The following is a 27417-nucleotide window of genomic DNA, read 5'->3' on the forward strand; positions in this document are numbered from 1 at the left end:
CAGGACCTCTCCGCACGGCCCCGCCTCCTGACCCTCCAGTCAGTCGGTCCCTCATCCCCGGAGTGATCCCCTTCCTCAGCTTCTCCTCAAGTATCCTCGGGGCGCGTCTCAAAACCCGGAGAGAGACGCGGAACTTCCGCTTTCCCCTGATGGTCCCCACCGAGGGCCGGCGGGCTGGTCGCCCCGGGTAAGGGCGGGGGGGTGGGGGGGAGGAGGCGCGCACCGCGATCTGCGCATGCGCTGTGGCTGGGCCGGGGTAGTAGCTAGCTAGGGTAGGCATCCGGGGCCGTCGTCAGCAGAGGCTCTCCTTCGCTAGCCGGCGCAGGCGCATGCGCGCGGGGCCCGGTGTGTCTGTGTGTGTTTGGGGGGGGGGGCGACTCGGAGCGGAGAGCAGTGGAAAGGGGCGAAGGGGAGAGCGAGAGCGCGCGCGCGAGCGCCTCCAGCGGGCCAGAGCGGAGTCCTCCTCCCCTTTCCCTCTCCCTCCTTCCGCGCGGGTGAAATCTCGCGAGACTTGGAGTTTGGGCGAGAGTTTGTGGAAGATGGCGCCTGTTGTGACAGGGTAAGTGTCGGGGAGCCGCTGGGAGCGCCCGAAAAACCGGGAAAGAAAGTTGCTGGGGCGGCGGGGGGCTGCGGCTCGGCGGCCCCGGGCGGAGGAGGTTCGAGCCGGCGCGGAATGCGGGCGCCTCGGTGGGGGACCCCTGGACTGGACGGATCCCCGCTCGGGCTGGCTCCGGGCGCCGCTGCCGGGCTCGGCGGGGGCGCGGGCGGGCGGGCGGCGGGAGAGGCGAAGACGGAGGGAGGCGGGGAGGGAGGGAGGCTCGGCGGCCCGGCTGGCCCCGGCCCCCTGCCCGGCTGCGGGTCCGCCGCCCGCCCGCCAGCGCCCGGCGCAGCTTTGTTCCCGCGTGTCCCTCGCCGGCTCCCCGGGCGCTTTGCTTTGCTTTGCTTTGCTTTGTGTGTCTGTCCGCCGGCCCCCGGCCCTTTGTGTCGGCGCCCACCGCCGGGCCCGGCTCTGTCCCCGCCAGCCTTCCCGTCCCCTGCCCCGGGCATGCGGCGGTCGCCCCGCGTCTCTTCCTTTCCTCATCCCATCCCGCAGCCCTTTGTTGTGGCCCGAGCTCTGCCCTCCTCGCCCCGCATCAGCCCTCCTGGCCCTTCGGCGCAGCCTTGTCCCTCACCTGTTTGGTCCTGGCTCCCCCATCCAGGGGCTTTGTCTGTCTCCCCTGCGTTGGCTTTCTTTCTAGACTCTGGGATCCGTGGCCCCCCTCTGTGTTCCCCAGCCGTCAGCTGCTGATTTGATCCACTGGCCACTCACCCACCCACCCACTCCTCCGAGTCTGCTGGATGAACTGTCTCAAGTCCCTGGGCTGGCTGTTTTGGGACTCTCCTCCAGCTAACCTAAGCTAAGCTGGTGGGTGCTTCTCTCTCTAGGTGCTGGCAAAACCCTTCTGGGTTTGCTTTTTTTTTATTTTTATTTTTTAATTTTTTGGTGGGTGTGTGTGTCTGGTGCTCCTAGCCACCTCCTAAGCTGGTGGGTGCTCCTCTATGCGCAGGCAAAACCCTTCTGGGGTTTGTGTGCTTTATTTTTTACTTTTATTTTTGGGGTGTGTGTATGTGTGTCTAGTACTCCTAGTCTTCTAGGCGCAGGCAAAACCCTTCTGGGTTTTTTATTTTGATTTTATTTTTTGATTTTTTTTTTGGGATGTGTGCGCGTATGTGTGTGTGTCTGGTGCTCCTAGACTCCTAGGCGCAGGCAAACCCTTCTGAGGTTTGCTTTTTTTTTTATTGTGTGTGTGTGTGTGTGTGTGTGTGTGTGTGTGTGTGTGTGTGTGTTCTTGGTGCTGCTCCTCTTTGCGCCCCTTTCTTTCTCTCGGGATGACGGGCGCTTGCACACACACATATATATACACAAACACACACACCCCTTTTTTATTCTCTCGGGAATACAATGTCTGCATTTTTTTTCCTCCGCTCGTGTCTTTTGGGCCATACGTAGTGGTTTGTTTGGCTTGGAAACGGCAGCCTTGGAAAAAAAGAGAGAGGGAGAAAGAGAGAGCTTGGTTATATTGCTTGTTCTTCCTCCCCCCACCCCCCTTTCCGCCACGCGCGAGTCCCATTTGGGGTTTGATGGCCTAGGTCAAGGACAGCTGGCATTGCCGCCGAGCAAGGCGTCTGGGTTGCAGGAGGGTGTTGTGGAAAACCTGGCGGAGGTGCAAGGTGTCACCGGTAGGGGTGGGAGGAGGTGAGTTGTAGGGGGGTTTGTCTTTGGCTGTGATGAGCAGCCGGTGGGGTCTTGAGAGTCTTGGGAAGGTTTGGTTGCAGAAGTTGGGGTTTTCTGTATCTGGGGTTCAGAAGGTAGTTCTCCCCCATCCCCCGAACAGGGAAAAGGAAGGCATCCGGCTTGGGAATTCAATAGGTATGCCTGATTTGGAAAGCGCAGTGTGCCTTTTTTTGTTGTTGTTGCAAAACTCCCCATTTGTAGCTGTCGTTTTGCCCCGTCCGCTAGAAAGTGATTCTCAGTTGGTGGATGCAGCTTTTTTGAATTTGTATGAAACACATTCATCAAATGCAATTAAAAGACACTTAAGCAATAGCCTTAAGCCAGGTAGAGACTTTCTAATGTTAAAGGAGCATTAAGCTGTTCCGAGTTCTTATTGTAATGTTAAGAGCTTGGAGTTGTGTGTGGGATAGTGGGGGAAGTGATGGTGTTTAAGTGGTTTGAATGCTCTGGTGATGTGGCTGAATAAAGTGAGTATTTCCCCTCAACCCCCAACACACTGGTTGATCTTAACTTTTCGAACATACTTTTACTCATAAACATCATTTGAAGTGTGGCTTCACTATCCTGCCAGAGGATGTACAAGAAAGATGTAATGTGAGGATATTGGTACCTTGGAAAGCATTCTTGTTTGGGGGTTTGAGGACTATACCCAGTAGTGTTTAAGGGCCATTCCTGGCTAAGCACTCTGGGCTCGCTCCTGGCTGTGCTTGAGGGATCTGGCACTGTCCAGATTGGATCCAGAAGTGCCTCAGCCTCTGTACTTTCTCCCTAGCCCTGGAGAGCATCTTTTTGAGGACTGTGATTAGCAATCGTTTACATTTTTAATTATTGGAAAAACATGCCTCAGGATTGAATCGTGAGGTTTGGGTGAAAAATTGCAGCCTGGGTTCTGTGAATGCATTTTGCCATTTGTCTCTTCTTTTCTTCAGTGCATAATGGTTCTTTTGAAGGCAGATATCTCAGACATTCTGCAAAGTGTAAATATGGTATAATTGATGGAAGATATTTTGCTTTGACATGTGAATGATGATCGCAAAAAAAAAGTTCTCAAATTGACTTGGGTATTGTTTTGTTTGTTTCTAAATCATGTAAGACCCTTATTCTGTAAACCACCGCCCCCCCCCAGCCCAGACCAGTACCTTTACTAAATCATATTAAACAGGATATTTAAGAACAGGATGACTTGTGTTTGGAACGTTTTATTTTAAGAAATGAGTATTATTAAAGTTTTAAATTTATTATTCATGAAGATAGTGGTGGGTCTGAAGAAAAGCATAGTCAGGAAAAAAATATGAGGTTTACTTGCAGTATTTAAAAATCTAACATGTTTTTAAGTATTAGGATTTAAGTGTTTATTTTGCTAAAATATTATTTGTTCTAGATCAACTTATTTTCTATCAATGCTTTTTTAAGTGGCTAAGATAAATGGTTTTGGGAAGAGCCACTTTTGCCAGCTGTTAATTCATTAAATAATCTTTGGCGCCATGGATGGATAAGGCATTAAGAGGAAATGGTGTTTGAAAGTTCTTTCAAATCATATTTCTAGTATTTGGTCATTAAAAAAAATAAATTCTAAAGACCTAGGACTTGGCTTTTAGGATTATTTTGCATTTTGTTTCTTCCTAATACTAAATTTCATGTTATTTCAAGTAGGGGCAGTATTTTCTCATGGATTGACTAAAAGCTGTTATTTTTGGCAACTGGCTTTGTGATTATTTCCAAGTTACTCTACTTCCCCTGGGCCAATTTCCTAACTGTGTAGTAAAATGGGAATCGTAATAACTTGCCACATCTGCACAGGATTGCTGTGCTTTAGGGTTTGTAGAGAGCATCCTTGGATCAAGGTGTAGTTAAACTCTAGGAATTATTACTGGAAAAAGTTGGTGTGAAGTAGGTCATATTTTGTAAGAAGTGAAATAGAAGGTTACAGACTTAAGTTTTGGCCAGACACAGTGGTGATAGTGGAATGTAGAACCAAAATATGTACTAGATAATTTGGGTAATAAAATTTTTCTGTCCCTGAAAGCTTAAAGAGAGATATAAGTAAAAGTATGTGCATATTTTTTGTATAAGAGGCAGAAGGTCTGTCAAAGAAATGAAATAGGGGCCAGAGCGGTGGTGCAGCGGTAGGGCATTTGCCTTGCACAGCGTTCCATATGGTTCCCCAAGCCAGGCGTGATTTTGAACACATAGTCAGGAGTAACCCCTGAGCATCACTGGGTGTGGCCCAAAACTAAGAAAAAGAAAAAAGAAATGAAATGAAATAATGCAGTAAGACTATGGGATATTTTTGCTGGTTTTTTTTTTTTTCATGTAGTAAAAGTGAAAAATATTTTCACTATATTGCAGGCCAAGTTTGTTAATTTAGTAAAAAATTAATTTTAAATATGTTGTAGTTTTACAATTTACTCACAGGAATATTTTTTGACTACTAGGAGCATAATTACAGATTTTACATTTGGGCAATTGGATGAACACAACTTGTTGCTTCGCTCTTGTTGGTAATTGATATCGCCTCTCAGCTAGTTCACCAAAACAGGTGTCTGGATTGCAGTCTACTAACTAATTTCTCCTACTAACTCTATATCTAATCACTAAAACTGATCATTTTGTCTCCTAAAAAACCTGTCTCTTTTGTATGAGCCCTTACAATTTGTGCTCTCATCATTCCTTACCTGGATTACTACACCCTTTGGCAGCTTCCTCTTTCTGTGAGTAGATCCTCACAACCTCACTCCCCACCACCAATATAAAGTCTTGCTTCTCCACAGTCTCTACTGAGCAAATCTGGACACTTGACTCCTCCGTTTAAAAACCTTTCAGTGGCTCCCCCTAGCAGTCTTCATTAAAAGAGGCAGCAGAGTGGAGCATTTATGAGTTCACATTCAGATTTAATCTGAACTGGGTCACAATTCTTCCTCTGTTACTTCATCTGAAATGGGTTCCAGGGCCAACTGCTACTATATAATATAGACAAGTGACTTAACATCTCTCCCCTTCCATCATTAGTAAGATGATGAGTCTTAGCTCAGTGGATTGCTGTGAGGAAGTCTGTCACATAGCAATACATGTTCAGAAGACATTAGCATGGCATAGGGAGGCTTCTCTAGTCTAGTGCTTCCCTGTGCATGAACAGTGCTGGAGTTACTGGGTTATTATTCAAGACTTGGGTCTGTGGATATGCTAACCGGATCTACCAGGCTGATTTAAATGCCTCTCCCAGGTGTTGTACTGGTCTAATTCTCTAGGACATGTCATGATGAATTTTAATTGTCTCACACACCCAAAGGCTGTTAGTTACATGGTTGCCGGTATCATTTATATTTTCTTAGATATTTCAAAAGAGTGCTTAGAACATGATAATTAGTCAGTGAAGTTTTCTGAACAAAGGGCTCAGTATAATTCCCCTCCCCAATATTGGGGGATCAAACTCAAGGCAAAGGGCCTCACACACTTGCAGTGTAAGTTGAGCCATATCCCTGAGCCAGGACTCAGTACTTTGAAATCTTGATATAATAAGATTTATTATTGTAGATGGAATTAAACATGTAGCATATATTAAATATTTCAGTATGTCATAATGCCAGAGTTTGGAGCACAAAATGTTTCTGTCATCATCATTGTTACTCATTGTTTTGGTTTGGAGAGTTGAACTCAGAGCCTTTGTCTGTTTGAACCATGCATCCTTGACCCATAGGTTCTTTGCTTAAATTTTTTACTTAATTTAATTTTTTATGTTTTGGCCACATCGGCAGTGTTTGATCGTTCCTGGCAGGTCTTGAGAGATAATGTGGGTGGGATCCTAGGGATTGAACTTGAACTGCCCCATACATGGCCCAGAGGTTCATTGTTTTAAAATAAATGCATAGGGATATACATTAAGCAATAAGTTTAAGAAAAGATTGCTTGGGGCCGGAGAGATAGCATGGAGGTAAGGCGTTTGCCTTTCATGCAGAAGGTCATCAGTTCGAATCCCGGCGTCCCATATGGTCCCCCGTGCCTGCCAGGAGCAATTTCTGAGCATGGAGCCAGGAGTAACCCCTGAGCACTGCCGGGTGTGACCCAAAAACCACAAAAAAAAAAAAAAAAAAAAAAAAAAAAAAAAAAGAAAAGATTGCTTTTTTTTGGGGGGGGAAGGGGGAGGAACCCATGCTTCTGAAGTAAATATAGAGAACAATCATTTATGTTCTCTTTATCTGCTAGGCACACTGTGGCTACAGTAAGAAAAAGTATGTGGCATTATAATGGTCAGATAAAACTATTTCTTAGTGATTTGTAAATAGTAAAGCATGCCATACAGTTATTTTCATTGCAGCAGTTGGCTTCTCCTGGTAACCTTTCACAGGTGGAGTTCAAGGTGAACTTTGTACATTGTGACATGTGGTTTGTGGGTCACGCTTTGGGAAGGCAGCGGAATATTTACTCAGTGCAGAGGACCACAGCCCTTGATTTCCGATTTCCCGTCCTTGGCAATTTGAGTACATGCATTTGGTGTGTTACTGCTTGTCATATGTGCTTGACCACACAACAGATATTGCCATTGAATCACCCTCACCCTTTCAGGGTCTCTTTCTTGCTGTTCTCTGAGCTTGGAGAACTGGTGTAAAGTTGAATGCCCCGCTGTTGCCAAGTCTCAGACGCTGCTCTGGAGTTCCGGATATCCCTAAGGTCTGGCACATCCTGCCCCAGCTCTTAGGTCTCTTTAGGCCTGCTTCCGCCTTGAGGGAATGAAATGTAGCCTAATGGCGTGAAAAGGGAAGTGTGGTTTTTGAAACCTGATTTAGTGCTGGGGAAAAGTCAGCATTCGGAATCATGATGGCTTAGTTTGAGGCCAATGGTAGTAATTGCCTGTGTCTCCAAATATTTGTTTAAGTTTGTAGTGTTGAGATAATGATAACGATAAACACAACAACTTTGCAGTTAAATTGCTTGTGCTCGTTTGCAGGAGTAGTCACATCTTTTTATGATTACGGAATCAGAGAAACCACTGCTACTTTGGCACCTGTGCTGTGTTTGTAGAATGAAAGACTATGCCTGTTGCTCAAAAGGTGGAATGATGCCTAGAAAACCCAGTTAACCCTTTAGAGTTTGCCCACTCTTCCTTTTCTGATTCTCCAGCTTTAATTTGGTCATAAGGTAATTTGTTGTGCCTTGTTAGATGATAGAATTATAAATGAATGAGATGTTTCTCATAATCATAGGTTTAAGTTGCTTTGACATAATTGGAACAAGGATATTTTTCCTTTCAAAAACTGCTAGCCTGCTAAGATCTTGCATTATTTAGTCAGCATTTTTTTTAATTGACTTTGTTTTTCAGAACATCTAATTGGTTCACAGGAAAATTGAGTGGAAGGTTTAGAGAGTGCCTATGTATTCCCTGCATCCACATGTTGTTATCAATATGCTCACATAGGGATGCACTTGTTAAAATTAATGAACTTAGAATGGCAATGACATATACATTATGATCATACTCACAAAACTCCATATTTGCAGTATGAATCATCCTTGTTGTTATTATACAATCTTTGGATTTGAACAAAATATATTGCATGTGCCATTGTCAGAATACTTTCAATACGTACAATCCTGCATTCTCTACCTATTCATTTCGCCCTTCTCCTGGCAGCCATGAAACTTAGTTTTTTCAGTGTTTTTTATTTTAATTTTAATTTTTGATTTGATTTATTTGTTTTGTTTTGCGTTTTTTTTTGTTTGTTTTTTTTTTTTTTGCTCCACACTTGGTGATGATCATGCCTTTTTCTTGGTTCTGCACTAATTAATCACTCCTAGCAATGTTTGTGGAACCTAATGGGATGCTGGGATAGAACTCAGGTCAGCTGCTTGCAAGGCAAGTGCCCTAATCGCTGTATGATCTCTCCAGCCCTTTCAGGGTGTTTTTTAACTTTTGGTTGTGAGTTTGAGAATATTTTTTTATACAAAAAAATTATATATTCTCACAAGAATTCCTGTTCTACTTACAGTAACTAGTAGAAACTAGAAACATTGAGGTCTCCAGACATGAAGGAAAGGTTAAGGGAAATGACGACTATGTAACTGTGCCCTCGAGGTTTCTTTTAATTATGCCTTTTTAAGAGTATATTTGTTTAAGAAACATTTGAGTACTCCATGGTTATAAAGCACTGCTATGTATTGATTGGTTTTTACAAAAATGGCTAAGAATAGTGTGGCGAAGCTCATTATTTAGGCAAGAGAATTAGAAGTGCTAACAGGTGCACAATGCTGGTGGAAACACAGATATGAATGAAAATTTTCTTACATAAGATGAGAGATGTGTAGGGGCCGGGTAGGTGGCGCTGGAGGTAAGGTGTCTGCCTTGCAAGCGCTAGCCAAGGAAGGACCGCGGTTCGATCCCCCGGCGTCCCATATGGTCCCCCCAAGCCAGGGGCGATTTCTGAGCACATAGCCAGGAGTAACCCCTGAGCGTTAAACGGGTGTGGCCCAAAAAAACCAAAAAAAAAAAAAAAAAAAAAAAAAAAAAAAAAAAGATGAGAGATGTGGGGCCGGAGAGATAGCATGGAGGTAAGGCGTTTGCCTTTCATGCAGAAGGACGGTGGTTCGAGTCCCCCGTGCCTGCCAGGGGCGATTTCTGAGCACAGAGCCAGGAGTAACCCCTGAGCGTAGCCAGGTGTGACCCCTCCCCTCAAAAAAAGATGAGAGATGTTCAAGAGTGAAGAGAATAATGGGCTGGAGTGATAGTACAGAGTAAGGTAGTTGACTTACACATGGCTGACCCGAGTTCAATCACCAGCATCCCATTTGGTCCTCTGAGTGCCACCAGGAATGATTCTTGAATTTAGAGCCAGGAGTGACCCCTGAGCACTGCTGAGTGTAGCCCTCAGTTACTCCTCCCCCTCCCCCACCTTTCCCAAAGTGGAGGAGATAAGACTGGAAAAATGATTGGGAAGGAAGGCCTTTGAGGGAATTTCGTGCTCGCCTTAGAATTTGAATATCTCTCTGGGTATAGCATTGGGTAGAAGGGTGGTTTCACTTTTGAAAGTGCTGAATGTGTGAAAAATGTTAGTGGGAGAGACCATGAGAGAATAGAAGTTGTTCTTATCTTGGTGTTAGGAATGAAAGGATAATCTTTGTCAGAGTGTGCCACTTAATAGTCTTTCCATTGTTAAACATTGGGAGAAAATGCACTTGATGGAACCAATGTTAGGATTAAATAAAATGAAGCAGTATAGAATGCCTAGTTCTTGAAGTGGAGGACCAGGCTGTAATTAAGATGGAGAAAATGAGTGAGGTTGATAAAAAGCCTTCTTTTTTTTAGATTTTATTTGTTGGGTTTTTTGGGGGGCACAACCAATAATACTATCTTGGCAGGGGGACCATATGGGATGCTGGGGATCAAACCCAGATTATCCACCTGCAAGGCAAACATCCTACTCACTGTACTCTCAAGCCCTTGTTTCTTTTAGCTTAAAATAACTGCTGCATGCTTTCATTTTGTTTGATTTTTGGCCAGACCTTGTTCTGCACAGGGCTTACACCCAGCATGATGCCCAGGAGTGTGGCTCCCTGAGGTGCTTGCTAGACAGTATGGTACTGAGGATTGAACTTTGGACTTCTTGAATGTAAAACATGCAGTAAAACAGCCCTTTTAAGTATCTCTCTGGCCCTGAGTACTTTTTTTGTATGTGCGTGGTTTTTGTTGTAACATTGCTCTTAGGTTACATGACTGTATCTCTGTGGATTATCTCTGCATAGTCCTGTGGGCTCCATAGGACAGAAGAAATACTTAACTTCCATGTTATGGAGCAATGCTACTTGTTTGAGGAGTAAGTTGATAGATTTAATAATATAATACTAGCCACTAGGTGGCATTTAGTCTTAAGTGATATGGTAACATGTAGTGTAGATTTGGTTACTTTTTATTTTGGGGGGGGCACACCTGGCAGTAATGAGAGTTGAACCCCATTCAGGCATCCTGAATACAGAGCAAGTGCACTGATCCTCTGGGCTCTCTCTTTAGTGCCTTCTATAGAGTGTTTTCAGGGAGAACCCAGTGAGAAGTGGACTTCTTTGGATTATGGTCTTCTACTTTTTGAAGTGGAATATGAAATACGTAACAAATAGAAATCTCTGTGTTAGAAAATAGAAAAATGCAATGACATTCAACTATGTTCTTCAGAAAGGAGCTGAAGGAAAGCGAACCAAATGTTCCATCTCTAGATGTTTATGTTACTCATTTACTTTATTTGGTTTGGGAGTCATTCCAGACTGTACTTGCAGGCTACTCTCAGCACCGTGCTCCAGTGACCACATGGTGTTGGGGATTGAACCTGGAGCTATCTCTCCAGCCCTTATTTTTTTATTCATTAAATTAATTCACTGTCTCATGGGGATTAAACCCAGCACTATGCAATGAAAGTGCTTTACTGCTGAACTACACCCCTGCTTTTTTGGGGGAGGGCACACCCATTGATGCTCAGGGGTTACTTTTGGCTCAGCAGGCAGGAATGACTTCTGGTAGTAATGGGGGAAATCATATGAGATGGGGGATTGAATTTAGGTAAACTGCATGTAAGACAAGCGCCCTCCCTACTCTTTGTGCATCTCTAGCCCATCCTTAGTCCCCCCCCCCATTTTTGTTTGTGTGTTTTTGGCTTTTGGGTCATACCCCAGCAGTGATACTCAGGGATTACTCCTGGCTCTGTGCTCAAAAATTAATCCTGGCTGGTTTAGGGGACTAATTGGAATGCTGGGGATTGAACCCGGGCTGTGTTCAAGACAAATGCCCTCCCTGCTGTGCTATATAGCTCTGGCCTCCATCCTTAATGATTTATTTTTCTTTTTGGGTTACACCCAGCAGGCAACCCAGTGCTTACCCTGGCAGGTACGGGGACCATGTGGGATGCCGGGATTCGAACCACTATCCTTCCTGGATCACCTGCTTGCAAGGCAAATGTCCTACCGCTGTGCTATCTCTCTGGCCCTCTATCCTTAGTTTTTAAGAGTCCTTTTTATTAAGTTTTGCCTGTGTCTTTTCCCCTTTCTCTTTTTACTAGTGGGAACTGAACCCTATGCCAGAGAGACAGGAGCCAGCTCTATATTCCAGTCTTCAAATGTATTTGAGGTGAAGCTGGGTGGTTTTCTTGTTTGGGAATCTGACACAAAGATTTTTCTCAGCCATAGGTAGAGCCATTGTGGCACCATGTGCTGTGTGGTATCCTGGTGCTACCATTGAGACCAATAGTGCCCTGAAAGTGTGTGCTCTCTAGGTGATTGTAACCGAGTTGCAATCGTGGTTTCTCACTACCATAATAACAAAGGAAAGGGGGAAATTTTTTGGGCAGAGTGATACCACAGCAGGTAGGGCATTTGCCTTGCAAACCAACCGACCCGGGTTCCATCTCTTGCATCCCATGTGGTCCCCAGAGTCTGGCAGGAGAGATTTCTGAGCACAGAACCAGGAGCAACCCTGAGTGCTGCAGGGTGTTGCCCCCCCCCCCAAAAAAAAAAGCAAAAAAATTGTGTGTGTGTGTGTGTGTATATGTGTATGTGTATTTTTTTAAAAAGTTGTGTGGATACTTTAAAGGCAGTTGGGAATTTTTTTTTTAATTTTTATTGTGACTGAAGTTCATTACACAATTATTTATGGTACATAGTGTCAATGAATGAAGGGCATTTCAACCACCAATGTTGTCCTCCCTCCACTCCTGTTCCCAGCATTTCTTCCATATCTCCCTCCTTTACACACACACACACACACACACACACACACACACACACATACATTTCAACCACCAATGTTGTCCTCCCTCCACTCCTGTTCCCAGCATTTCTCCCATATCTCCCTCCTTTACACACACACACACACACACACACACACACACACACACACACACACACACACACACACACACACACACACACACACCCCGCCAGAATACTAGTGTAACTGGTCTCTACTTTACAGCTTGTTGTAGGTTGGGTATCTATTCTGTTTGGTGTTCCAGTCTGGTCATTTTTTATTTACATTCCATGTTCATATGACTGGTCCTGGTATCATCCTTTTCCTCCCTCAATTTATGAGGTTGAATGATTCAAGTTATGCTATTTTGTTGGAGATAAAAGGTTAAGGATAAGAGAAGAAAAAATGTATCAAGTACTAAAAAAAAAGAAGAAAAAAAGAAAAATGAAAATATCACCGAATAATATCCACAAGAGTGAAAAAAAAAAAGAGAAAAAAGTGGAAGAAAAAAGAGAAGGAAAATAATATCAAAAACAGACAACAAAACAAAACAAAACCAGAAAAAGGAATGGTGGAGTGGCAGGGTTTGGTGTTACCCCACTTTTTTTTTTTGTATAGGTACAGTAAGTATTGGGGAAGGAAGGAAATTTCCGTGGCCTAAGAGATTCAGGGTTTCTCCACTCCTGAAACATATTGTCATGGGAACAACCAGTGGCTCTATACCTTCTCATTGCCATTTTCCAGGGTCTTTTTTTTGGGGGGGGGGTGTCAGGAAACTTTCCTCTCCCTTGTGGATGAGATAATCAGGTCACTGTAGCAAGCAATCTTGGTATTTGCTTAGGTCCTAGGACAAAGCCTAGGATAGATCTTTAAGGTTTAATCTAGAGGTTCTGTTCCAACATTGTTGGTGTGTCAGTTTTCTGTATCATGTGCTCCATGTTTTAGCTAGTTCCCTAAGCCAAAGTCTAGGAAATTATGGTTCCAAAGGTTCTGCTCAGTCTCTGTTGTCAGAATTGGGCCTCTGTACTAAGAAATCTTGATTTTTGTAAGAGACCTGAGCTATAGCCTAGGGTAGGGTTTTCCTTAATGGTCTCAAGGTAAGTTCTGCCCAGTCACGGTTGTCAAAGGCAGTTTTCTGTAGTTAGTGTTCTTATTTTTCATAGTTCAAAGGACGATACATCTTCTGATTTCCACTTAGTGTTAGGTGATGTGATAGGACCTCCTGGTCTTAGGTCAAGTTGTCATTTCCTTGCTGTTCTCGTCATATTAACCCTAGCACAAGTATATCTCCTAACGGAGGTTAGTTCCTGGTGTTGTTGCAGGGAGTTGTTTCAGTTCTACGTCTGGGATTAGAGATCTAACAGTGTCCGATCTCGTGGAGACTGAGTTGTAGCCACATGACATATATCCAGGATGGGAGGCACCCTTGTGTAAAAAGTGTGAGTTTTTTATTCTTAGAAGATAAGATCTTGTGTCTGAGTCCATGATTTCCCCTTATTTACTGTGCCTATACAAAAACGTATAGTGTCCTTTTGTATTGCTGATGCTGGGAATTTGGGTTTTAATAAAAAAATGTAAAGTGTTTTCTGTAGGGATCCTGGACTCTTATTTCCTGTCCTTGTTGCAGTAACATACAGTGTAATTGTGTAAGGAAATGGTGATGTGACAAAGAGTATATTGTTTTTCATTGTGTATTTTTTTGCTCAAAATTTTCTTTTGGTTCTGTGCTAGAGATCAATTCTTTTGGGGATTGGTGCAGGAGATGGAACCTGGGTCAGCCATGTGCAAGGCAGTATTTGTAGTACTAGGCTCCTGTCCCATTATAGTATATTTAAATCCCCCCTTTTTGTTGTTGTGATTGAGGGCTGTATGTTTGGTTGTGGTTGTGAAAAACTAGGTTGTTGTGGTGCTGGGGTTCCAAATGGCAAAGCCTCTGGGAATTACTCACTGCACATAGGATGTTACCTGGGATCAAACTTTTTTTTTTTTTTTTTTTTTTTTTTTGGTTTTTGGGCCACACCCGTTTGACGCTCAGGGGTTACTCCTGGCTAAGCGCTCAGAAATTGCCCCTGGCTTGGGGGGAACCATATGGGACACCAGGGGATCGAACTGCGGTTCGTCCGCTTGCAAGGCAGACACTTTACCTCTAGCACCACCTTCCAGGCCCCTGGGACCAAACTTTTAGCCTTAATACTTGCATGGCAGGCACTTTGTCCCTGAGCCATCCCTGGACCTTAGCATAATAGATTATTTAATTGTTTAGATGGAGGAAATCTAAAAGCTGGAATGTACCTTGCTATTGATAATGATTTAATTTAGTCACTTTATTTTTGAATTATTGAATAATAATTGAATTATTTCATTTTGAGGCCACACCCATCACTACTCTAGGGCTATTCTTAGCTCATGCTTGGAAGCCATTCTTGTTCCTTTTTACTCTATAATTTTTTTATCATCCCTTGTTTCCTTGTAATATTACATGCACTTCATTTTGTTTTTAAAGTCCTTTTATTGCCATTGTGTCTGCCTTGGCTGAGAATACCCATCTTTCCATCCCAAACTAGATGGAGCCCTCTGGCTAATGGCTGAATTTTGAACCTGCCTCTTCTTTTCTCCGCTGCTTTCTGCGTTGTTGTGGGGAAAGGTAAAGGCGGATTGGGGAATGTGGGATTTACATCTGGTGGTGTGCCAGAGAGCTTATATGTAGTGCTGGGGAAGCAGTCACAGCTTCCATATGACCACATCCCAGACACTATTTTTCAGTTTTTCAGAAAATAGGTAAGGGTATACTGAGATCAGTTTGTGCCTCACTTATGCCTGGACTCACTCTGATTCTCCCTAACTTCTTAGTTTTGCCATTTGCCATTTGATAAATGCAACTCGTTATTTCCAAAGTCTCTGGAAGAGAAAATGAAAGTGCAAAAGGGGGAGTAAAAAGAAAAAAGGATGTTTTGGGAAGGAGGATGCAACTTGAAGTTTCTTACTGAAAGATGGACTGGTTTATTGTGAACCCGATGACTTTTCATATGGTGATTTTCCTGTTGATAGGGCTACCTCCAGAGGTGCTCTGTGAGTAATCTAGCTCAAGCTGGGGCATCACTACATGCTATGCCTGGGATGAACCCTGGCTCCTGAATGCAAGGCAGGTACTCATCCGCTTGAGCTATGTCTTCAGTTTCTCCTTGCACTGATTTTTTAGACAGCACTACTCTGTCAACTATGGAATTTATTAAGTCTGCTGTATCTGTCATCAATGTTTATTTAAATGTCAAGGAAGTGAATCCATTTCAATCCTTTAAAGATAGTAGTGATAGTATTTGATTATTTACTTACACTTTGTAATAGCATTGAGTCATACAATTAAGAGACTATTGCTGGGCCCGGAGAGATAGCACAGCGGCGTTTGCCTTGCAAGCAGCCAATCCAGGATCAAAGGCGGTTGGTTCGAATCCCGGTGTCCCATATAGTCCCCCGTGCCTGCCAGGAGCTATTTCTGAGCAACCTCTGAGCATCACCGGGTGTGGCCCAAAAACCAAAAAAAAAAAAAAAAAAAAAAAAAGAGAGACTATTGCTGAGGGCCGGAGCGATAGCGCAGTGGGAGGGCATTTGCCTTGCATGTGGCTTACCCAATGACCCAGGATGAACCACAGTTTGATTCCCAGCATTCCATATGGTCCCCCAAGCCAGGAGCGATTTCTGAGGCATAGCTAGGAGTAACCCCTGAGCATCACTGGGTGCGGCCCCAAACCAAAAACCAAAAATAAATAAATAAAAGACTATTGCTGAGTTAGTAAGAGTCGCTGCTTCACTATTGTAATGTTAAAAATACAAACCCAAGGGGCCGGGCGGTGGCGCTGGAGGTAAGGTGCCTGCCTTACCTGCGCTAGCCTAGGAGACGGACCGCGGTTCGATCCCCCGGCGTCCCATATGGTCCCCCAAGCCAGGAGCGACTTCTGAGCGCATAGCCAGGAGTAACCCCTGAGCGTTACCGGGTGTGGCCCAAAAACCAAAAAAAAAAAAAAAATACAAACCCAAGCAGCTCTAACTTCAAAGATTATATCATATCTTTGGTAAATAAGACTTATTTTTATTCTTGCTTTCAGCAATGTTATGGTATGCTATGTACATATAGGATTTAATGACTTGTCATTTTGGGTGTGAGTGGGTAGGTTATACTAGGGATGCTAAGGAGTTCTCCTGGATCAGTACTGAGGGGACTATGCAATGCTGGGGCTGGAACCTAGCAAATTTTATATTTCTGAGTTAACTGAACTCCTGTTGTCAGTTATAAATGAAATAAACATTTTAAAATTGTCTTAAATGAATTTGGTAAACTTATGTGTGCAGTTACTTTTAAGTTTATTTTGAGCTTGTTTACATATTTTCTGGGGAATGACTGAAGTTTTAGATAGGGGTAATGTCATCTGTATCTCCTTCTCTTGGGGGGGTGGTACACCTAGCAGTTTTGGGGCCCACTCTGGGTGATATTCAAGAGACCACAGTGCTCTAGTTTCCTGCATGCAGATCATGTGCTTAACCCTTTATGCTAACTTCCCTGCCTCATATACTCACTTTCCTTGATTACTTTTCTGATTGGAAAGAGGATATTTAGAAAAAATTCCCAAGTTATTTAAGTGTAGCACTACAGTTTTTTCACTTCAGTTAGCAACTATTAGCAACTGTGAAAAATCTTTAATGTTGCATTGTTTTAATGTAAATTCCAACACTTACTAAATGTTTTAATAGTTTGGGAGTGGGGAGATAGATAGCTCAAAGAGCTAATGAATATGCTTTGTATGTGGGAGGCCTGATTCTCTCCCCAGTACCACTATGGTCCCTACAGTCTTTTTTTTTTTTTTGGTTTTTCGGGCCACACCCATTTGATGCTCAGGGTTTCTGGCTAAGCGCTCAGAAATTGTCCCTGGCTTGGGGGGACCATATGGGACGCCTGTGGATCGAATCGTGGTCCTTCCTTGGCTACTGCTTGCAAGGCAGACACCTTACCTCTAGCGCCACCTCCCTGCCTTTTTGGGAGCCACCCTGAGCATTGACTGAGATAGGAATGATCACCAACTGCAGCTGGGAGTAAAGCCCCTCCCCCCTCCAAAGAAGACCTAAATAATACTCCCTCGCCCTATTGGGGAGTATAGAGTTCTGTTGTAACTTTTAATCTTTGGCATCATTATCTAGCCAGGAAGTCTCCTTTCTTTTCCCTTCCATTAATTACATAGTATGATTATAGTAGTAGTAATTGAATCATATCATTTCATTGAATTGATATCACAATTTATTTGATCCATGTGTGACTGGACAGTTGCAATTTGACAAATGCACTCACTTTTCTCTCATTTAAGTTTTGTCACAAATAATATTCTGTAGGTTAGGTGTTTTTTTTTTTTGTGTATATGCCTTTTGCTTACATATTCCCAATTTTCCAAGTTTTGAGTCATGATAGTTTTATTAAAAATCTCTATATGTGAAATCCATAAACACGTAGTTTTTATTGAAAACCTATCAAAATAAATCTGCAGGGAACTTTGACTGCACATGCTATTCCAGAGTCCAGGAGTGTCCTGATTCATGAGAGTGGCTGCGCCGTGCTCCTTCCCTGGTAACTGTTTTTTTTTCCCCCCCGGTAACTATTTTATGTTTGCTGTGGATATACCTTATTGTTTCTGATTTTAATATTATTTGTATATTAGTGGTTTTTTTTCTTTTTATTATTTTTTTTGCATAACTTTGTATGATCTAACAGGTTATTTTGAACTGGGAATGCTAATTTTTAGAAATATAAATAAGTGGTAATTGCTTTTTTATTTTATGTGAAGTAAATATTTGCATGTAGGAAATAATAATGGTGGAAAGGCATATGGGAAGGAGAGGGAAAGAAGTGATGATCCAATACCACATAGCTATAAGGAATGATGCATTCATGCAATTTGCCGCAACATGTATGGAACTGGAAGATACTGTGTTAAGTAGTAAGCCAGAAGGATATCACTTTTACGATATTTATGATATTTAGAATAACTGCATTAAGAAACACAATGGTATAGTATTTGTCTCGAACACTGTTGGCTCCAGAGTAGAAAGTAGAAGGAAAGAAATTGAGTGGAAGAGGAGAAACACAAATAGGAAAGATGGGAATCGGGCCAAGTGGTCTCAGATGCATTGATAATGTTAAAAAAAGGACAGAACTAAGTATTTAAGCCAAAGACAACAACAGTGGAATCAAGAGATCCAAACTTTTAACAAACTAATTAAAATTGGCCCGTTATACTGGCTGCGGGAGGGCAAGGGGGGTGGAATGGGAGGCACCTGTGGAGCACTGGTGGAAAGAGGTGGACACTAGTGGATTGGCCCTGATTCATTATATGTCTTAAATCCAACTATGAAGGACTTTGTAAATCACAATGGTTTCATTAAATTAAAAAAAAAAACAAAAAACAAAGAGATGAATCATATGCAGTAGAGAAATTACTGGAAGCCAGACGATTCCAGAACTAGAATTGAGTGTTTTACAAAACATACACAAGCTCACCTACTGTTTGGTAAGAGTTGGAGCTGAGACATGTGCTTCAGGATTCCAGATCCATTGCTATGTTCATCTCCCACTGATTGTGTAGGATGGGTGGACATCATCTCTGAAGTGATCATTTTCCCGCAGCACAGGATTGGGTATGCTCACCAACCAAAAGGAAGAGTATAGATACGAGGCAGGAATGTAAATATGAATTTCACTTATGTGAACTTAACAAAAGGGATACGTTTGTTTTGTTTTGGGGCCACATCTTGCAATACTCAGGGCACATTATGCATTGCTGGGGATATAACCAGATTGGCCAAATGCAGGGCAAATACCTTAGCCCCTATCACGTCTCTTCTCCTTAAATAGATTTTTTTTCCTAACGAACACTTTTATGTGGAATTTTTGTCTCAGTATTTCAGTATGATTTCATAAGGAAGGTGTTGGAAAACACACAGGCTTTACTTTTACTTTTATTTTTCTTTACCATAATGATGATACCTTTTTGATCAAGGCATTAAGTTAAACATAATATTATATGAGTTATACTGAGAAAATTAACTCTAGTACCATATAAATGAAAGACGTAGCTATCAGTAAATACTCAAGAGCCCCAATTGAAATTTGAATACCAACATTATTCTAGATACATTTAACAAATCATATTGGGGTACTTTTAATTTTTGTTGGGCTGTGCTGTAAATATCATTTTAAAGTTTTTCCTGTCAAATCCTATTGTTTTTCTAAGACAGCAGCTGTGGATGTGATTTTAAAAACTGATGAGCCTTTATGGAGCAATGAAAGACTGCTCACAAATTGTAGGCGCACTTGGAATGAATTCTGTGTTTGTTATTTGTGACTCCCACAAGGGTGACTGACTGAGAATGGGGTGTGCAATGAGTTGAGATCTAGTACAAACTGAGGGAATGATTCTATTCACTGTCTCTTTGAGCAGTATTTTCTGCTGCTGCTACTCTTAGGACTTGAAGGAAATTGGAGTGTTTTGGTTGATTGTTTTGATGAATGTTTTCTACATGTATTATTTTGGTATGTGCAGGGGTGAATTGTAATTTCAGGACACGATTTCTGGCCTCAGATAATTTTTGCACTCAGCTGTTGTACAGTTACTGTGGGTATTGTTTTGCCTACATGTACTGTCTAAAACTTAGCTTCTTAAGCCTGTGGGTCAGGGCATATAACTGAATAGTAAGAGGGTCATGAAAACTTAGCAAAAGTGAAAGGTTTCTGAATCTGACAACAAAGAATTAATGAAAAATCTTTTGCTCACCCATGTTACATTTTTCGGATGAAAGTGATTGGGGCCTGGAGAGATAGCACAGCGGCGTTTGCCTTGCAAGCAGCCGATCCAGGACCTAAGGTGGTTGGTTCGAATCCCGGTGTCCTATATGGTCCCCCATGCCTGCCAAGAGCTATTTCTGAGCAGATAGCCAGAAGTAACCCCTGAGCACCGCCAGGTGTGGCCCAAAAACCAGGGGGAAAAAAAAAAGAAAGTGGTTGTTTGGATGAAATATTTTTCCCCGAGTAGATACTGGAGTAGATACTGGCCACCAACAGTCCTGGTACTGGTAATAGCCTCAGGTACAACAGAGGCACTTTCTGTTTTATTGGGATTGCTTAGGGGGGATACAGAGTAAAAAAAATTTTTTTCTTGGAAAGCAGGCAGCAGGCCAAAGAAGTTTGGGAATCTGGTTTGGAGTTACATATTTTCTCTATGGTGTAATTATTTTAGTTGTGTGGTTTTTGGCCTAGTGCAACAATTTTTTTTTGGGGGGGGGCACACCCGTTTGATGATCAGGGGTTACTCCTGGCTAAGCGCTCAGAAATTGCCCCTGGCTTGGGGGGACCAGATGGGATGCCGGGGGATTGAACTGTGGTCCTTCTTTGGCTAGCGCTTGCAAGGCAGGCAGACACCTTACCTCTAGCGCCAACTCGCTGTCCCCAATTTTTGATTTTTAACAGTATACAATTCTGTTACTGAGCAGACTGAGATAGTTAGCTAGTTTTTTTTTTTTTTCCCTGAGACATTAAAGACTCAACCTGGAGCTGAGCTAGAAGAGAAATAAAGACATTAAGATTTTTAAGACAGTTGGAAGATGGTTTTTATACAAGAGGCATGTTTATTAAGACACTTAATGTTTGGAGAATGTGTATTAAAAAAGAAGAAATACGAAATAGTAGTAATTGAAACAAATTAGGTTCTTTGACGAGACAGAACCTCAGCCCACCACTCTCAAGAAGGGATTATGGCATTATTTCTGAAAGTTAGCATATATATTTGCAATCTGAATTATCTACATGCCTTTTTATGTTTGGGTTTGGTTTGGGGCAACCAGGGCTGACTTCTGCTCTGCACTGAGGAATTACTCTTGGTGGTGTTTGAAAATCCATATAGAATCCTGGGGATCAGACCCGTTTCAGATAGATGCATGTAATGCAAGCACCTTACCTGCTGTACAATCTCTCTGACCCCTAATTTATTACATATCTAAACCTTCATTCTAGAATTCCTTTACTTGTAAAGATAGTACTTAACAGTCTTTGTGATCATAAATTAAAAGCACTTTAAAAGTTCAGGCTGCATGTACCGTGTTAAAACTTAGTCTCTTTTTCAGTGAATGGTTAGAAGAGTTTAAACCTTGACAGTAACATCTGTTCTTTCATCACATGGGGCATGTTTTTGGGAGAATTTGATGCACACTAAAAATAAAAAAATTGTGAATTGTAGTTATTATCCAGTCACTTTTAGATATAAAAGCAATCCTGGTTTCTTACTTCTGATTTATAACCAAATTTTTGTAGAGCAGATGCTGGCTACCAGTGGAATAATTAGCAAAAAAATATTAGGTGGTTAGAGAGCCCTTTGTGTAACATTTAACTTTAGTTTCTTGGCTAGTTTATATGAATAATTAAAGTTTTGAGACAGTTAAAATTTCTTTTCTTCTCTCGGGGTTTCCCAGTTGTCACTGATAACTATAATCACCAGGGAAGTGGAAATATTGCTTCCATCAGACAGATGGCTTCCCTTGCAGTAGTCCCTAACAGTGCCTACTGAGGTTCATGTTTATGCTGGATGGTTTCCTAATCACACCAACCTAGCATACTTTTGGACGCTTATACCTATTCATAGAATATGATGTGGGTATTTAAGTGATTTAGTAAGCTTGAGAATTTCTGTAAGCCAAAAGAGTATTACATAGTTCCAAACCTTCCTGGGGAAGATGGTGGAGGAATCTTCTAGTAATGGTGACATGTTAGATGCTTACTGGAGGAGCACATGGGTGGGGGGAGATGGGAGGTGTAGGGGGGAGAGTAGAGGAAAGGAAACTTAGATTTGTGGGATGAGGCCCCTGGATTTGATATTTGATCCTATAGCACTGCAAGAAAAAAAAATTTGAACTTCGGTTGAAATGGGTGGTGCCTTTTCTGTAACATTATACGTTGGCTCACATATTAATGGAAGGCCTGTGTTAAAGGGTTGGTGGAGGGAGCACACATTCATGAATTTGATCATTTGGGGAGGGGGTGTCTCTCTAGACGAGGATAAATCAGGGATTACTTCTGGCAGATTTTAGGGAGCTGTGAGGTGCTAGGATTGTACCTGGATCTCTACACTTTATGTGTGCCCAACCTTTTAGCTCTCTGACTGGCCCCATTCTCTTAACATTTTCTGAAAATTTACATTAGGTAAAAAGTTTTTCTCAGTCTTTTCATATTGAATTTTTTTCTTTTGTTTTTAGTTTTTGGGCCACACCCAACAGTGCTCAGGGTATTCTCCTGACTCATATCACTTCTAGTGGCTGCTGGGGGACCATATGGGATACTGATGACTACCCCTTCTCACTGTGCTATCACTCCAGGTCCATATTGACTGATTTTAGTGAGAAAAAGAAATGTACTTTTCTCCTGGAGTAGCAGTGTTCTGTTTTAGAATCTTTCTAAAATTTTTTTTGCTTGTGGTTACTGAGTTAGTAAATTCACTCACTGGTTAATTCTTAAGAAGACAAAGATTGTCTTTAATTGTCTTTGAGGTCTTTAACCCTATCTATATTCCTGTCTTGCAGGACTGGTGTTGTAAGGTGACACCCAACTATTAACTCAAAACAAAGACTTTCCCCTGTCTTCCTCTTTCCGTTAAACCTCTTTTTTTTTTTTTTTTTTTTGATATGTAAAAGCCACCTGGATCATTTGACCTTCCCTGTCCTGGTGAATTTTACTGGGCTTAATAAAGAGTCAGTTCTGGCCTGGTACTCAGAGATACCATGAGGTATTATCTACATGATTCTTTCCTGACTGGCTTGGTTTATTAATTCTTTGCGGCTACCCTTCTTCAGACCCTTCCGCTTGGGGTTGGAGATATGGTATGTGGGGTGATCTCACATAATGTGGGGTTTATTTTACACAATGTTGCATAGATTGTTTTTCCTGCATCTGTCATTGTTCAGAGCCCATTCCAAGTGTTGCTTTGGGATCATTCAGTGCCAGGGTGTCTCCCTGGCATGAGGGTGTCTCCCTCATGGAAAGCAATACCCTAGTCCTGTGAGCCATCTTCCTGTCCAAAAGGCAGATAACCAGAAGTCGAATTGCTGGGTCATATGGAAGCTGTAATCCTAATTTTTTGAGAAATCTCCATGCTATTGTCCATGAAGACTGAGCCAGTCTCCCACCACAGTGAATATTGGCCCTTTCCCACAACATTCCCACTAGTACTATCTTTTTGATAGATATAAACCATTCTAGCCAGTGTGAGATGATATCTCATCTTTGTTTTGATTTGCATTTTCCTGATAAATGTTGAACACTTTTCATGTTTCTGTTGGCCATTTGTCTTTCATTATTTAAAAAAAATATCTTGGTTAATATTTTGATAGTCATTTAAAACACTGGTCCCTTTTATCATTTTGTTTCTATATAAATTCAGTGGGTTTTTTTTTTTTTTTTTTTTTTTTTTAGTTAAAAGCTATGGTTTACTAAGGTTTCAGTGCAGGCCTTGGGGGTCTATACTTTAAAAAAATATATTTTTTGGTTTTTGGGTCACAAAAACTTGGCGCCACTCAAGGGAGGGACCATATGGGATGCCGGGATTTGAACCACCATCCGTCCTGAATCGGCTGCGTACAAGTCAAATGCCCTACTGCTGTGCTACCTCTCTGGCCTCTATACTTTTAAAATCTTGGGTTAAAATATACCATAACATAATAGAGGTATTATATATTCTAGGGTGTTCATTTTTTCTGTTTTTGTTTTTGTTTTTGGGCCACACCCGTTTGATGCTCAGGGGTTACTCCTGGCTATGCGCTCAGAAATCGCCCCTGGCTTGGGGAGACCATATGGGACCGCGGTCCGTCCTACGCTAGCGCTTGCAAGGCAGACACCTTACCTCTAGCGCCACCTTCCCGGCCCCCAAAGAGAATATTTGTTCTGTTTTTTTTTTTTTCCCCTGGTTTTTGGGCCACACCCGGTGACACTCAGGGGTTACTCCTGGCTATGAGCTCAGAAATCGCGCCATATGGGACGGCGGGGGAATCGAACCCCGGTCCGTCCAGGCTAGCGCAGGCAAGGCAGGCACCTTACTTGTAGCGCCACCACGCCGGCCCGGGTGTTCATTTTTTAAGGCCAATTTTAAAATTTTCTTTTCATATGTTTGTGTGTGCACGCATGCGTACATACTGCTCAGGGCTTTTTCTTCCCCCCTTTTTTTTTTTTGGTGGGGGGGGACGACACACCTGATGGCACTTGGGTTACTCCTGGCTCTGCTCTCAGAAATTGCTCCTGGCAGGCTTGGGCGGTCCGTATGGGATGCCAGGATTCGAACCACCTTCAGTCCTGGATCAGCTGTGAGCAAGGCAAAAAACCTTACCACTGTGCTTTCTCTCCAGCACCAGGGTTTTTTCTTGGCTCTGCACTCAGATCACTGCTGGCAGGGCTGGGGACCATATCAGATGCTGGTGCTTGAACCTAAATCTTTTTTGGGGGGACTTGGGGGATACACACCCAATGATGCCCAGGAGTTACTCCTGGCTATGTGCTCAGAAATTGCTCCTGGCTTGGGGGACCATCTGGGACGCTGGGGGATGAACCGCGGTCCGTCCTAGGCTAGTGCTGGCAAGGCAGACGCCTTACCGCTCCATGCCACCGCTCCAGCCCCAAGAACCTAAATCATTTATGTGTAAGGCAAGCACCCTCCCTGATTACTCTAGTCCCTATATCTTATAAATAACTTTTATTTTTGAAATCTCTTACTACTTGGGATACTTTTTATGTTTCATTTGCTAATATTCAGGGCAAAATTTATACTTTGTACATAGGGTGAGGCTGTTATTGATAATAGATGTCAATCTGTATTTTACCTTTTACTACTTTTTTACTCTCTTGATGTTTGCATATTGAGCATATATACTGGCTAGGAACAATTTACTGAAAGAAGAAGAGGTGGAACCTCCTGTCTTATTAAGTCTGGAATATTACTATTCCAATACTTGCTTTGAAGAAGTCTTCTCAGGCATAATGCTTTGAAACAAGGTGGTTTGATCTTTGGAAACAAATCACTGAGAATGCCTTTATCACCCTTTCACTTGGTGGGATGCCTGTCCCCATAGTCTGGGATCATCTCACACATACTCGATCATACTTATGTTTGTTCTCAGAGACTTTTGAGAACCAACTCAGTTTCAGGTACAAGGCTACAAGAGGACAAAACAGGACAAAACAGACACACATACACAAAATTTTCTTAGCAGTGAATCACATTTTAGTGGGAGAGTTGGATAAAAAACTAAGTAAAACATTGAGATAAGAACTTCTGGAGAAGAGGAAGTTGTTGGGCACAGGATAGGGAATATCAGGAAGTGGCTTCAGCTAGATAGCTTGCTCCTGGAAGATCTGAGGTTTTAGCTAAGGACTTTAAGGATCAAGTGAGAATTGGAAACAGGTATGTATTCGACAGAGCATTCCAGGAAACAGGAATAGTAGAAGCCAGGATCCCGAGTCTGTTTGCCTAGATTAGGTATGTTACTTGGGCACAGATGCCATCAGAAACAATGCCATGGTTGGGCTCAAATAGTGCTAATTATAGTTTGCCATTATTTGATAACGGGGAAATAGCTTTGGGTGAGAGATTGGGACATGTGGTGTGTGCTTTTCTCGGATGATTTGGGTTATGTACTGTGGCATAAAAGGTATTACTAGCCAAATCTCGGGAAGAAATGTGACTTCAAACAGCTCTTTTACTTGATGGTATTTAATGAATATCAACTTTTATTTGCCTAGGCCAAAGGTAAATTACATAGGAAATAAATTTGTGTTGAGTAAACAAAAGGGATCTTATGCAATGGTTTTGTATAAACTTGGAGAGTATTTGCTATATTGTATTAAAATATACAACTTTCTCTACCAGTATTTAAACAATGTGGTAATATTGTGTAAATTAGTATGTAATCTGACACTAGAAACATAGAAAAATAGGGAGGCATGATGGTCTGATAGCATTTTTGGACCACATATTCAAATCTCCAAGTATCATTTGAGAGCTTGCCCTTTTTTTTTTTTAGAATGACTTGGGTATGAAAAGTTAATATAGGACAAGTGTGTCAATGTATCTGTTTTATGTAGCTTGTTCTCTATGAAAGTGATGCCTCTGTGAGTTTTCTGGTTTGATAGGATGCATGGTGTCTGGGAATGAATGCATGCTGCTAGGCAGTCTCTTGTTTTACAAAGTATATTAACTCATTAGGATCCCATCAGTAATGTCAGCTTCTTTAATTCTGTTAAGAAACAAGATACACTGATACACAGAATACTTTGATGTATGCAGAGAGTGGGGTATTTTGTCTGTTCCATGTCTGCTTTCGGATTATAGTAAATTGACATTGGCCTTTAATAAACATCAGCAAAAAAAAAAAACCCTCTAAATTAATCTCTACTGCATTTTCATCCTACTAGTAGCAAATGTAACACATTTTATATGTATACAAACATGCACCCATGTATAGGTATGGGGGAGGCATAGTTAGCTGTGATCAGATTCTATTCCTGGTTCTGCTCAGAAATGATCTCTGGTGGTACTTAGATCGTATATGCTACCAGGGATTGCAACCAGGGTTGGCTGAATGCAAGGCAAACACATTACCCTGTATATAATCTCTGGCCACACACATTATTTACTCTTTTACCTTTGGACATAAAATGTAAAGCCAAACAAAAACCATCCATGATACCTGAATAAAACTTAACTTGGTGAATGAAAGTTTATAAGGATTGTACTGACTAATACCTGCAAGAGTTTCTGCCACAATGACATGAGTCTCTTGATCCATCTTGTCTTACAACATAGTAAGTAAAAAGACTTATGAAGGAAGGGTGGGGAGCTGAAATAGAGTACTCAAAACCCTGGCACTCTGACCTAACTACTAACCAAACAATACAGTTCTCTTTTTTTGTTTGTATTTGGACAGTGTCCAGGGATGCTCAGGGGTTACTCCTGACTGCACTCCAGAATCACTCCTGGTGGTGCTTAGAGAACCATGTTGAATGCCCAGTATTTTACCCTGGCCAGTTGTATATAAGTTAAATGCCTTACCTGAGTTATCACTCTGGTCCAGGAATTTAATTCTTTTTTTTCATCTTTTCTTTTCTTTTCTTTTCTTTTCTTTTCTTTTCTTTTCTTTTCTTTTCTTTTCTTTTCTTTTCTTTTCTTTTCTTTCTTTTCTTTTCCCTTCCTTCCTTCCTTCCTTCCTTCCTTCCTTCCTTCCTTCCTTCCTTCCTTCCTTCCTTCCTTCCTTCCTTCCTTCCTTCCTTCCTTCCTTCCTTCCTTCCTTCCTTCCTTCCTTCCTTCCTTCCTTCCTTCCTTTTTTAATTTCTTAAGTAGACTGGCTATTA

The 27417-nt window shown here is 42.1% G+C and overlaps 1 protein-coding gene across 1 annotated transcript in view; it reads left to right on the top strand.

Annotated features, from left to right (window-relative positions):
- The first annotated feature begins 528 nt into the window (after positions 1–528).
- The window catches only part of RBPJ (recombination signal binding protein for immunoglobulin kappa J region), a 98570-nt gene continuing 71681 nt past the window's right edge, over positions 529–27417 (top strand). The window contains exon 1 of the mRNA XM_049790001.1: positions 529–559. Within this exon, the coding sequence (XP_049645958.1) occupies positions 540–559 (20 nt within the window). The 5' untranslated portion in view covers positions 529–539. The remainder of the gene's footprint in view (positions 560–27417) is intronic.

This window comes from Suncus etruscus, chromosome 16, assembly GCF_024139225.1.
Source record: "Suncus etruscus isolate mSunEtr1 chromosome 16, mSunEtr1.pri.cur, whole genome shotgun sequence".
NCBI classification, from domain to species: domain Eukaryota; kingdom Metazoa; phylum Chordata; class Mammalia; order Eulipotyphla; family Soricidae; genus Suncus; species Suncus etruscus.